This window comes from Prionailurus bengalensis, chromosome A3 (genome assembly GCF_016509475.1).
Source record: "Prionailurus bengalensis isolate Pbe53 chromosome A3, Fcat_Pben_1.1_paternal_pri, whole genome shotgun sequence".
Taxonomy (NCBI): Eukaryota; Metazoa; Chordata; class Mammalia; order Carnivora; family Felidae; genus Prionailurus; species Prionailurus bengalensis.
Window position 1 is genome coordinate 68,249,925 of NC_057354.1, and position 13,734 is coordinate 68,263,658.

Genomic DNA, 13,734 nt, shown 5'->3' on the forward strand with positions numbered 1-13,734 from the left:
AACGTTTATTTTTATTTATTTATTTTTTAATGTTTATTTATTTTTGAGAGAGAGAGACAGAGCATGAGCAGGGGAGGAGCAGAGAGAGAGGGAGACACAGAATCCGAAACAGGTTCCGGGCTCTGAGCGGTCAGCACAGAGCGCAACGCGGGGCTCGAACTCACAAACCGTGAGATCATGACCTGAGCCAAAGCCGGACGCTCAACTGACTGAGCCACCCAGGCGCCCCCTTAATGTTTATTTTTTATTTATTTTTGAGAGAGAGAGAGAGAGAGATTGAATGAGTGGGGGAGGGGCAGAGAGCGACAGAGACCGAGAATCCCAAACAGGCTCCTCATTGTCACCATAGAAACTGATGTGAGGCTTGAACTCCTGAACCATGAGATCATGACCTGAGCCAAAATCAAGAGTCATATGCTTAACCAACTGAGCCACCCAGGCACCCTAGATGTAGTAAAGGAGAGGCAGCATTGCAAAAAGTAAAGCATTATGTGGAGAAAATGCATGTAATGTGGCATGGGAGGAATCTCCCCTCCATCACTTTGTTGCTGTTGATCTTAGGCCAGTCACCAAACTTCTCTGAACTTTATTTTCTCTCCTGTGATATGGGCTCAAATACTTGCCCCAGTTGCCACTGAAGGGTTGGTATGAGAGATTACATGAGCTAATATATAGATGAGGCATTTTGAAATTATAAAATAGGTAACAACTGCAAAGATATTCAAACTACTGCTACTATTACAATTAAATAAATAAGAACTCTGTGAATTTGTGTATGTCCTGCTCTTCTCCCTTAGAAAGATTATGATCCTCCTGTATCATGTATAATCTGGGGTACCCTTGCTGGATTCATAGATATTACAGAAGAATAGATTACTCTGTGAGCATTGGAGTCAGAATGCCTGGGTTCAAATCACAGCTCTGCAAGTTGTTAGATGTGTGATGTTGGGCAAGTCTCATCACTTCTTGGCTTCAATATCCTTACTGTAAAACTAAGATGATAAATATATAAGATAATGTATGTAAAATGCTTATTTAAATTTATGGTAAAATAATGACTCAACAAATGACAGCTATTGTTGTTGAGCACTATGGGAACTCCTTGAGAGCAGGGACTGTGTATCTTCATCTTGATTGCACAGAACATCTAGTAGTGAAGCCAATAAGCTTCATCAAATCACTCCCTCATCTAATTAACAAATATATTGTTGCTCAAGAAGAATTTGTGGAATTATTGACTGATGGATGTATTATGCTTCTCTGAGTTTGCTTGGTTTCTCTGAGTTGCTCATAAATAGAACAGAATAAACACAAACACAACAGCACATATACTAGTCAGATGTAGGTGTCCCAGATTGAGGAAGCTCATTAGCTCTACAAGCCTCATCCTCACAGGTGTTTAGGGAGTGATGGAATTCACAATCATTTACTCTGTGAATCCTGATAAATCACTTGATGGATTAGCTGGTGTCATCCATCAGCCTGCACATGTCTTGAGTACTTGACTGAAGTCTATTAATCTCTTCCCTTTAAAAATGTCCAACCACTGATCTCTGATTTGGTCTCATCTCCTTGAAGTTAGTTTGGAACTTTTTCTCTATCCAGGATTTTTGGCTTATGGAACTTGGTGCTACAGTAAGCCACCATCCCTTTTTCCCCAAAGCAAATGTCTGCTTTACTAAATGAAAAGTGCCATCTTAAATATCTGACTTGGTTGGACTGAGAAGTTAGATGTACATATGAAGAGAAGTAGGGAAGACAATATAAGGGAAGGTATAAGAGAGCATACTTGAAACAAATACATGAAGACTGGCACCTCAATTTTTAACATTCCCTAAAGGAAAAGAAAAACAGTTTAAGTTCTCCATCTGGTCAGTCAGTGAGGGAGCCTGTCCTCAGTAGACGGAATCTTGAAAGCATTAATGTCAGTCTGATACAGGAAACTCATCCTTCTTTCAAATTTCAGTTCATGTACACATGGACTTTGCAGTCCAAACAGGTAAGCCACTTTAGATAAAATTTTTCATGTATTAAAGCAAATCTCCATAAGCACATGTGCCACATTGACTAAAATCTCACCATTAACGATTCAATCCTCTGATATAGGTATTACCTACTTCATGTCTTTTCAAAAAGGCAAATTGTCTTGGAGAATCCTATTCATTAACTCCTTAGAATTTTACTGGGAGTACTTTCTTCAGATGCTGTTATCTTTACTGAAGAAGAAGAATAAAGAAAAAGATTTAAAAAAATATTGAGATCTTATTCGGGGGAAAGGTTCTGAAAGGCTGGGAAAGAATCCAAGAGTTAGAGATGCCAAATTCACAGACGTTGCCTTCTGTTTTCCTTCTAGTGTGCCCAGCCGTGTGCTTGGTGCTTTGAAAGAATATGAGAAGAGGGAAAGGCAAGATCAGTAGTCATTGTGTTGTTGAGCTGAGCTCCAGGAATGGGAAGCAGAGCAAATGTTCTCTTTGTTATTCATACCTTGCATTTGTATGCACTTTTAACTTTTCAAAGCACGTTCACATCCAAGTGCAAATTACATGTTTATAAAACACTTGGCATCAACAATTGCTATCTCTCTGCCCAGACTCTCTCAGAATCTCAGACCCACTGGGGTGGTTAACTTCCACTTTATTCATTTAGGCTCCTCTGGCATTTTTTCCCTCTTATGTTCTTTCTCTCTGCCTGTTTAACTTCTGGAATGCTCTGAACTATAAAAACACATCTCTGATCATTTGATTTCTATGTAGTCTGGCCAGGGTGGAGCCGAGTACCAAAGGAGAGGTTTATGAAGTGTGAGATTCAGGTAGTTTATTTGCTGGGGGTAAAAGGGGTGGGCAGGCAAGTGGGTCCATATTCTATTTGAGTCTTTTACTGTTTAAAGCATCTTATTAAGTCATAAACAGTCCAGATGGATGTGGTTGTGATGGGCATGGGCTAAATGAGGAAATAAAAATAAGTAGTTTGTGCATCGATTGGAGCATACATTTAGATTGCATCTTTTTATTTTAATACCATTCTATTAAAAAAAACCTACCAAGAGTCTCCAGGGCAGAGCCAGGAGGCTATTTTTAACTTGAGTATTATGCTGCCTTAATTGTATCTTCTCCAAGTAGAGACAAACATTAAGTTACTGGCAGAGAGAAAAAAAAAGTCTTGTTCATTTTCGGGTGTATCTGTGAGCACTGACAAATATAACACATTTGAAAGTCCCTCCACAACTTGGCTTGTCAAGAAAGGTCAGAAGGACAAACATGGCTGAAGCAGAAGTCTTGAAAGATAGAGAAGATGATATTGCTTGGCTGTTGATTAGAGAATAGAAGAAAATTACATTTGATGGCAAGCCAGAGAAGCCTTGTTTTAGTAACCTCTGTTAAATCTTGGTACCTGGAAGTCTTAGCTGCTGAATGAAAGCTGCCAAGTGGAGGTTGCCAGGACCATAAGTCCTGGAGTGTCAAGTGGGTGGAGGATCCTAGAGATGGAATATGTAAATGACAGCATATCTGTGCCTTCCCAAGCAAAAGAGCATCTATAATACACATCTTTATTACTATATGCTTGCTAGTTCACAGTTGGTGCTATGGACTAAATGTTTGTGTCTTTTTCTCTCCATCCCCAACCCAAATGTATATATTGAAGCCCCAGTCCCCACTGTGGTCGTGTTTGGAGGTGGGGACTTTGGGAAGAAATTGCATGAGGTCTTGGGAGTGGAGCTTTTCTGATGGGGTTGGTGCCCCTATAATGGGATAGAGAGACCAGTGCTCTTGGCTATGTGGGGATACAGTGAGAAGGCAGTTGTCTATAAGCCAGGAAGTGGGTTCTCACCAGAACTGGCCATACTGGTACTTTGATCTTGGACTTCTAGCTTCCAGAACTGTGAGATATAAATGTTATTTAAGCCACCCAGTCTGGTATTTTATTATAGCAGCCCAAGCAGAGTAAACAGTGGGGCTTTCACCTGTATTCTTCCAGTATTCCCTTACTTGTAATCCCTTCCAGCAAGGAATCCCTATACTATTTTTATGAATAAAGCATAAAGGGACTAATATGTGGAGAGTTAAAATGAATACAGGGTTGGGGGAATCCATAAGATCACTATATCTCAGGAATTCTGCCTCCCCTATTACACTTCCCCTCTTCCATCCCCCCCAACACATAAAAAGAAATCAAGCAAGGGTGCCTGGGTGGCTCAGTTGGTTAAGTGTCCACTTCGCCTCAGGTCCCTATCTTGGAGTTAGGATTCTGTGTCTCCCTCTCTCTCTCTCTCTCTCCCCCTTCCCTGCTCAAGTGCATGCTAGCTCTCGCTCTCTCTCTCTCTCTTTCTCTCAAAAATGAAAATAAACATTAAAAATGTTTTCTTAAAAAGAAATCAAAACAAAACCAAAATGCGTAAAAACCTAAATACATAAGTGTGAAGCTAATAAATTATTCTCTTTTTGAGCTGGGCAGCCATTAGATATTGTAAAGTTTATTTTAAGGACTTACCTAGAAACAGTTGAAATAAGGGGACTTAATGGGAACACTAAAACCACATCAACCCAAAATGTGAGAAGAAAACAGCTTCTTGTATTCTTGGTTGAAGCAATAAATAAAAAAAAAATACTTTCAGAATATTTATGGAGAACAGGAGATGAGACAAGGACTTTCACCTTCTAGACACTAACTCATGTTTGACCTGGGTCAATAATGACAACTTAATTGGCCTAATTGTACATTTCCCAACTGCTGACTAAGTTAATTTGCAACTTAACAGGCAGCACAGTTTGTAAACCCTTGGATTTAGGCCAGTCTCAGCAAGAGCTTTACCCAGAAATGAGTTGGCACACTGGAAGTGGAAGGCAAAAAATGTTGCAAGAAGAGATTTGCTCCTTTCTAAGACTGTTCCCCCAGAAAATGATTTTAGGTCTGGTTTATGGAAGTTCCAAGTGCTTAGGTATAGAAATCCTCTTTTCTAATTATAAATGATACTGAAGGAAGCTTTCACAGCCATAATCCTTCCGTTGGTCACTCCTTTATTTTAGTAGAATAATTCTGGAAAATGGTGGATGCCAATAAAAAGGAAGCTTTTTGTAGCAGAAAGGACCAGACTACCTTGGATTCAATCCTAGCTTAACCACTGAAGGATCCTCTGATGCTGGTTAGTTGCTTAACCTTGCTGAATGTTAGATCCCTGTCTATAAAGTGCAGATTAACTGAGATGTGGTGTTTAAAACTGGCTCCAAATAGGTACTAATTGTTATTAAAAAATCAACTTTACTTAAGTATAATTTGACAAATAATATGTACTCATTTTAACTGTTAAAGATTTTACAAATGGATATATTTTCTAACAACCACCACAATCAAGATATAGAACATCTCTGTCAGCCTAGAAAGTTCCTTGTTCCCCTTCCAAGACATTCTCCAGTTATCAAACTTGGCCCTATGCAACTACTGATCTGCTTTTTGGCACCAGAGTAGATTTTTTTTTTTTAGGAGTTTCATGTAAATAGAATTATATGGAGTATATTTTTCTGTGTTTGGCTTTCTTACTTGGTATAATGCTTTTGAGATTCATTCATGTTGTTGTATTAGCAGTTTATTCCTTTTTATTCTGGGGTAGTATTCTGTCACGTGGGTAAAACATAATTTGCTTACCTTCTGGCCTGGTGATGAGTACTGGGTTGTTTGTGGTTTTGAGCTATTATGAATAAATCTGTTACAAACATTCTTCAACAAGTCTTTGGGTAGACATATGTTTTCATTTCTCTTGGGTAAATACATTATAAGATACCGCCAAACTATTTTCCAAAGAGGTTGTACCATTTTACATCCTCAGCAGGTGTGTATGAGAGTTCTAGTTGCTCCACATCCTGACAATACCATCTAGACTAATAGCTCTACAAATATAGACAAAAATCCTTAATGAAATACTAACAAAAATCTGTGTGTGAGTTATCTTTAACAAATGCAAATCAAATTATTCACCTGGTTCAAATATCAAATATCAATCCAAATCAAACCAAATATCAAAATAACCCATTTAATCCCCATGATTAACTATGACACTCAGACTTGTCCCCATGATCTCTAAGGTGCTCTATGATCTCACCCCAGCTTTTTCTTTGTCCCATTCTCCTACCACCCTCCTTTTATTTGTTCTCCAGTCACACCATACATACACGTACTACCTACATTTGTGAATATTCTTTCTACAAATGGGATTCAGGCCTAAATAATCATCCACCTCAGGGGCTCCAACAGTGGATGTGCATTAGAATCATCAAAGGGGTATTAAAACATTATCAGTGCTTGGGCCCACCCCAGACAGATGAAAAATCCCTAGAAATGATAGTCCTGTGGATTATTTAAAAAAAAAACCCAGGGCATTCTAAAGCACTGCCTGAGATGAGAACCACTGAGCCTCATTATCCTTTGTATGCCCAAGGATTCATATCCTGTCTTCCCATTCAAGGATCTAATTGCTCCAAAACTGGCCTCTAGTTGTTAATCAGTGGCCTGTTGCATCTTCAGCCTAACCCCTTTTGCTTTATTTCAGCAAGTGAGACTCAAGACTCCTTTGCCTATTAACTTGGAAACATAGAAAGATGGGGAGGTAATGGACCTACATTATCCAACAAGCAGGTGCTCAGGGAGGCAAAGCAGATTGGAGCCCAAATTTCTAGCAATACAGTTTTGATTACCTGATTTGTTTCCTTTCCTTTTATCTGTGCTTGAGTAAGTGCAAAGAACTGAGAATTTGAAGGGTCCTCAACTTTTTTTTAGTGTTCTTGCATTGGTTCTCATTTAATAAATTTCTTCTAGAAGTCCCTCTGTTAACTTTTCTTTCCCCAGTGATCTGGGGGTGGAGGCTGGGGTGTTAGACTAGCGTTCTCATTTTTAAATGTAAATAAATCACTTGATTATATTTTTTGTCCTTATGTTATCATGAATATTTCAAATGAATTTTATATGGTTCATATTTATGGCTTGGGAGCTATTTCACATTTTGGCTCATTGCCGTCTCATCTGCATATACCATATCTCAGCTGATGTTGATTGGTCTCATTTACATATTCATCATGCTCCTATTTTCAAAGATATTTTGTTATAAACTGGCTTTTCTTCCCCCTCCAGTGTTATAATAGCACGTAGATGTGTTTTTAAATTGCACTCATTTCCATACATAATTTTTCTGGTTACCATAAATCACCACCTTGTCACCTACTCCCCCCACCCTATTCAGTGTAATCTTCACACTTTATACCAAGCTGACATATGGCTCTGAAGTAATTAAAGACAATGTAAACAGTTTACAGTGCACTTTGCAAAGCCACTTCACATTGCAGAGAGTTTAATGGTTTCTTTTCCCCCAGCTAGTCCCAAAGAGTAGGAAGGTTTGAGAGAGTGATGCTGAGTAAAGCTACAATGTGAAGAGTGATCATTTCATTTCCAGGGAGAAGCTTGCCTTCTACCAGAAAGACTCCTTATCTGTTTGACTCCTTATAAAAGCAGAGGGGCTAGGTTAAGCTGGGTTAATAAAAGAAGAATCATCAGCATGGGTTGGGAAAAATTACTAGATTCTTTAAGTCATTCTAACAGGAGGCAGGGGAAAGAACCAAACTTATCAAATCCTCAACCACCCAGGCCACAGAAACCTCTCTTGGGTTTGAGAACAGGACTAATTTTAAGATGTGAGTTGTTTGCAGCCACCAGCACTTAGTCTCCCCACCCCCCCCCCCCCCCGCCCTTTTTTTCCCCAGCAGTGGCCTCAGGTTTTGTTTGTGACTCTCCCTCACCCACTCCAAGTGCATGTGGTTGGGATGGGTGTTTTCAAATCTGAGAATGGAATCCATTACCCAGGCCACAGCCAGTTTGAGTATCGCCTTCCCTTAGTTGTAGTGGTTGGTCCAAGAATGATTGTGTGATCTAAATGAATTATATAAATCTTAAGACTTTTATGAGATTGAGAAAAAAAAGGTCAAATCTTTCCTTCTGAATAGAACCCAAGAAATGTGCAAACAGGATTGCTGCTGGCATGTTGCCACCAGGGTGGGACTAAGGACTTAAGCTAACATAGTGGAAGGGAGACCTGAGAGAGGGAGGCTAAGTCCTAAGGACATGAAACCTGAATAGAATGTTTGCTAAAGCTATTCGTCCTCTCTGACCATCATGTTAAATGAGCCATTAAATTTCCTTCCTTTCCTTAAGCCTATTTGAGGTTTATTTTCTTCAGCCTCTCACAGTAGAAAGTGTCCTAACAAATACAATGGTTGTATCACTTACTTAGAACATGTTATCTTGTGCATTTTTGTCCTGAGTTACATTTAAAAATTTTTTTTCAACGTTTTTTATTTATTTTTGGGGCAGAGAGAGACAGAGCATGAACGGGGGAGGGGCAGAGAGAGAGGGAGACACAGAATCAGAAACAGGCTCCAGGCTCTGAGCCATCAGCCCAGAGCCCGACGCGGGGCTCGATCTTACAGACCTCGAGATCGTGACCTGGCTGAAGTCGGACGCTTAACTGACTGCGCCACCCAGGCGCCCCCTGAGTTACATTTTAAACTGTAACTATATAAATGCCTAGATCATAGTAGATTCTCAACCAGTGTTTGTATGCCTACCTACTTCTACATTATTTATCACTATCACTCATATTATTTAATATTTTGATACCTGGATATCTTGTCTTCCCAACTATTATATTTCTTCATTTTTATTTATGCATTTATCAGTTATTTATTGTGCAAGGCACCAAGGATCCAGTACTGAATAAAACAATGATGTCCTTTGACAGTCCTGTAGGGGAGTTAGAAATTAAATTATCCCATAAAATAAGTATAAAATTGCTAAAATGAAAGTCCGCTCAAAGAGTCTAGTGGTAGGAGAATGTATATAGTAATGGGTTTTTCCTAATTGGAGAGGTCAGGGAGGGCTTTTCTAGGTGAGTGACTCTGGCATGGGAATCTGAAGGATGGGTAGGAACCGACCAAATTGAGAGTGCAAAGTGGAAGAGATATTCTAGTCGGGATGAGCTGCACCGAGCAAGGTTCATGGTAGGCAGATAACATGGTATGTTTTATATGAACTGATAAAAGGAGAGAGTGTGAGAGATCTTTTTTCTTTTTAAATGTGAAGAGCAATGGTAAGGCATGGTGTGTCTATGTGGCAGGACAGATGTGGAAGTGGACATAATTAGATGGGAATTTAGATAATATCACTGTGGTTGCCACTTAGAGAATGGATGAGGGTGAGTGCAGAGCATGCTGGAGGACAGGGCAGCATGCTTGAAAACTCTTGCAGTCATTTGGGAAAGCTGATGGTAGTTGGAGGAGATAAGTGGACAGATGAGAGGTATAGCAAGGAGATAAAAACAGAACTTGGTGTTGTACTTTAATACAAAGTTACACTCTGACCTTGCCCTTAAAGATCAATCAAGAGATCTAGAAAAACTGTGAATTCTGAATACAATCTGATAATAGTGCTCTTGGTATGGTGGACACAAGATTATGGTTTGGAAGTACTGAGAGCATTCTGGAAAGGCTGTACAGAGGAGTAAACATTTAATCTGGACACTGGAGGATCAGCAGGATTTCTATTCAAATTTCTAGTGAAATTTTAGGCAGAGGGACTGCATCTACATAAGACCAGTGTGAAAGTGCATTTTGTTAATTAATTCACCAGCAACTTTTTAAGAAAATGTTTATTTATTTGGAGAGAGTGCAAGTGGGGGAGAGGGAGAGAGAGAATCCCAAGCAGGCTCCCTGCTGTTAGTACAGAGCCCAACGTGGGGCTCAATCTTACGAACTGTGAGATCATGACCTGAGCTGAAACCAAGAGAGTCAAATGCTTAACTGACTGAACTGCCCATGTGCCCCTCCTTGCAACTACTTTTTGATCCCTCTATGTGCCAGGCACCATCCAAAGAACTAGCTATCTTGTTTTATGTAAGTAATGGGATGTCTGGTAATGAAATGGGAAATGGCACACGTTCCTGCTTGGCAAAAATGTGGGATAAACAGTGCATATGATGGAAATAGAAAGGGCTTTGATTTTTGTGCTACTTAAGACTAAATCCTATGGCAATGAGAGTCCCTCCAGTTTCTTCTGTAAGAGAGTTTGAGCAGTGTGGGTCTGGCAGCAGGGAGCTGGGGAGATCAGACCTGGGATGGGCATAGCAGTCTCGTGTAACAGGCTATGTAAGTGTTAATGAGACTTTGGATATAATAGCTGGAGGGAGAGAAGGGCTGGTTTCCAGGAATATTTTTGAGACAGAGTCAATAGGACTGGAAAAGGACCTGGGTTTAAGGGAAAGTCAAGGGATACTGAATTTTCCTGCATGGGAGTTTGGGCAGATGGTAATGTTCTTCACTGGGCAATATGAGAAGATAAGAAATTTAAAGATACAGATCATGAACTAGTCTAGATGTATTAAATTTGAGGCACTTGCAGTTTAATGAGGTATAGATGTTTAGGAATCTTTCCATTTGAAAACAAGAATTATCTTTCAAAAGAGAGATGGGTGTTATGGAAGAAGGTTTTGGAGCCCTGATAGTAAGACATCATTTGATGAATAATGATTGGGGATTGTGAGTATAATATGAGAAAGAAAATGGCCAATAATGGAGCTCTGGAATATCTGAATTTTTGAAGGGCAGCCGAGGAATAAGAAAGACGGAAAGAACTGTCAGTGGAGTAGTCTGGGACATTAGGAGAGTACACAGGAGGGTGTGTTGTCACTGAAATTAAAAGGGGAATGAGTATTGTAAAGAAGGGTGTGAATAGTCAGTGACATCAAAAGCTGCAGATAAGTGCTAGGAAGACAAAGTAGAAGTCAAGAGATCTGGCAGGTCCATCATTGTTGGGAACTCTCATAGAGTGATTACATGGTGTTAGAGAATTTGTGGCCAAATGGCAAGAGGGCTGGCTAAAGAGTGAGTGAAAGGAAAGGGCAGGGGGGTTGTGAATGCAACTTTTCTTTCACAAGTGTGGGGGTGACCAGAAAGAGGGGAAGGTAACAGGGAAGGAAGGCAGGATTTATACAGAAAGCTTTTGCCTCCTTCTTTTTAGCAAAAGAAGGTGATGAAACTTGGCTACATGTGCAGAATGAATGAAAGGGATTTTATGATTCATGGAGAAGGAAATATTGAGGAGGAAGCTGATACTTACTAAGTTCATGAAACTGGCTAAAAACCAGGTGAATAGAAATACTGGGGATAGATCGGGAAAGGAGATAAGAAGCCATCACTGACCAAGAATAGAAGGTGAGACAACGGAAGAAAGGAGCGTAGAGACTGAAGGGCACAGTCTGTTCAGGGTTCAGTTTGGTGACAAGCCTTCTACTAAGAAATGTTTTTGAAGCCTTAGGACATACAAAGTGTTGAAAAAAATGAGATCACTTTAATTTTATTTTAGGCATCTTGCTGTGTCAGTATAGGCTGATGAATAAAGTCATGAGGTCGAAATGCACAAGCTGTGTTTGAGGTTTGAGGAAGTTGAGGTTTTAAGCCAGCTGCCCTGTCTCTGGGATTATTGCTGTGTCAGCTCAGCTTAACGATTTATATCACTACTGGAATGTCCTGTCTGATGCTGAACACCCAATGAGGGTCAGTCACACCTGCTGGATTGAATTTGATTAAGGTGGATTATTTTTGATATCTGATATTCCTGTCTTTAGAACAATTTCTATGCAATTATAGGGCTTCTTGGGGATGAGGTGTATCTAATAGTCTAATCATCTAGTACATGTCAGTTCTAAGCAGGGCAACAGCTAACCCATGTAGGAATATACCTTGAGCAGAGAGCTCCCCAGTTCTATTGCTTCCCTGTTTTCCTCGGTGAGCTCTGCTCCATTGAGTGCCCTATCTCTCAATTCCTGTGAGTGTTGAATGTCCTCAAGAAGGTAAACCCTGAAGACTGCAGGTTTTATTTTAAAAACATTTTTTAATGTTTATTTATTTTTAAGATAGAGCATGAGTGGGGGAGGGGCAGGCAGAGAGAGAGGGAGACACAGAATCTGAAGCAACTCCAGGCTCTGAGCTGTCAGCACAGAGCCCGACGCAGGGCTAGAACCCATGGACCGTGAGATGGTGACTTGAATTGAAGTTGGACGCTTAACCAACTGAGCCATCCAGGCATCCCAAGATTGCAGGATTTAAACCAGGCTGTCATCCAACTGGGGGTCCTTACACTTAGGAATTAGAGTTCACAGGAGCCATCATCTCCTTTGTGAAAAACTCCTTACTTAACCCACAGATAGGGAAACCAAGATACCAAGAGATACAGTGATTTAATCAAGATTGCACAGTAAGTTTATATCAAGGCTAGCCCTCAAACCCAGGATTCTGAGCACCTTCCTCTAAGCAGGTAGTGTAATTGCTGAGACATATTCCCACTCTCTCTGCTCTGTGTTTCCTTTATTAATGGATTTCTTTCTTCTTAAGACCTCAGCAAGTATTCTTAAATGGGGTGAAAGAACCAAGAGGAAAAATTGAATGGCTTTAAGAAGGAGAAAAGCATGTAACCTGAGGGGTTGCTTTCTTATGATGAAAAAATCATTCCTTTCTGTGTAATCCATCTTTCTTTTGCTGTATTCACTGGTATTAAAGTCCTGAGTTCTGGCTGCTGCTCTGGTGAAGAACACATTTTCCTGGCCCTAGAGACCTGGGAGATGGGGTCAAGAGCCTTCAAAGGAATAGTGGGTTACTTTATTAAAAATTTTTTTAAACATAATTTATTGTCAAGTTAGCTAACATAGAGTGTATCCAGTGTGCTCTTGGCTTCATGAGTAGATTCCCATGATTAATCGATTATATACAGCATCCAGTGCTCATCCCAACAAGTGCCCTCCTCAATGCCCATCACCAATTTCCCCCTCTCCTCTGCACCCCCGTCAACCTGCAGTTTGTTTCTGTATTTAAGAGTCTCTTGGGGTTTGCCTCGCTCTCTGTTTGAAACTATTTTTCCCCTCCTTTTCCCCCAAGGTCTTCTGTTAAGTTTCTCAAATTAAGAGTGGGTTACTTTAAACATGGCAGAATTTATTCTGCTTTTTAATACTGTGCCTAATTTTGAGAAAAGCCTGATTGGGGATACACCTACATTAAACTAGCTCAGTAAGGAGTTAATGTTTGCATTGGCAAAGGAGTCTTCTCCTTTCAAAGGAAAATCTTCAGTGCTATAAACTTTTCTGATGCTTGTAAATGTTGATACATCAATTACCACTTGTCAGCATGGCTTGGAAAAGAGAAGTCTAGAGAATCTTGAACACAAATGTTAGGCCCTGTTGTCAATTAAAAATTATTCAGAAATAATAGACAACATCCCTGAGAAAGAATAGGTATCAGCAGAGAAAATCAGTTTGGTTTATAAAAATTCCACTCACAGGTACTTTGGAGCAATGCCTTGTAGAAGAAAAAGTGAGGACTGCTTAGATTGACCTTATACTCTTTTCATTAGCCATACTCTGAAAGGTCCCTCACTATTAGGAAATAAAATAGGAGGAGGTGCAGAAAGTTTTCTGGCTTCTAGGCACAGAGCATCACACTGGATGTGATGTGAGGCTGCTGACCACAGCCTATTTGAGGCACTCACACACAGCACTGTTAGGTACGTACATTTTCTCCAGGTCCCCAAATCCCGAGAATGCTCCTTTTGGGATGACTCGAAGTTTGGTGAGGACAAACCTCCTGAAAAGAGAGTAGACATAAAATATCACAACCTATCCATTCACTGATAAGTAATTGCCTAATGTGT

The 13,734-nt window shown here is 40.1% G+C and overlaps 1 protein-coding gene across 1 annotated transcript in view; it reads right to left on the reverse strand.

The window, feature by feature from the left end:
- FSHR (follicle stimulating hormone receptor) overlaps positions 1–13,734 on the reverse strand; it is a 177,606-nt gene that overhangs the window by 80,035 nt on the left and 83,837 nt on the right. Inside the window, exon 2 of the mRNA XM_043603342.1 lies at positions 13,596–13,667. Within this exon, the coding sequence (XP_043459277.1) occupies positions 13,596–13,667 (72 nt within the window). The remainder of the gene's footprint in view (positions 1–13,595; positions 13,668–13,734) is intronic.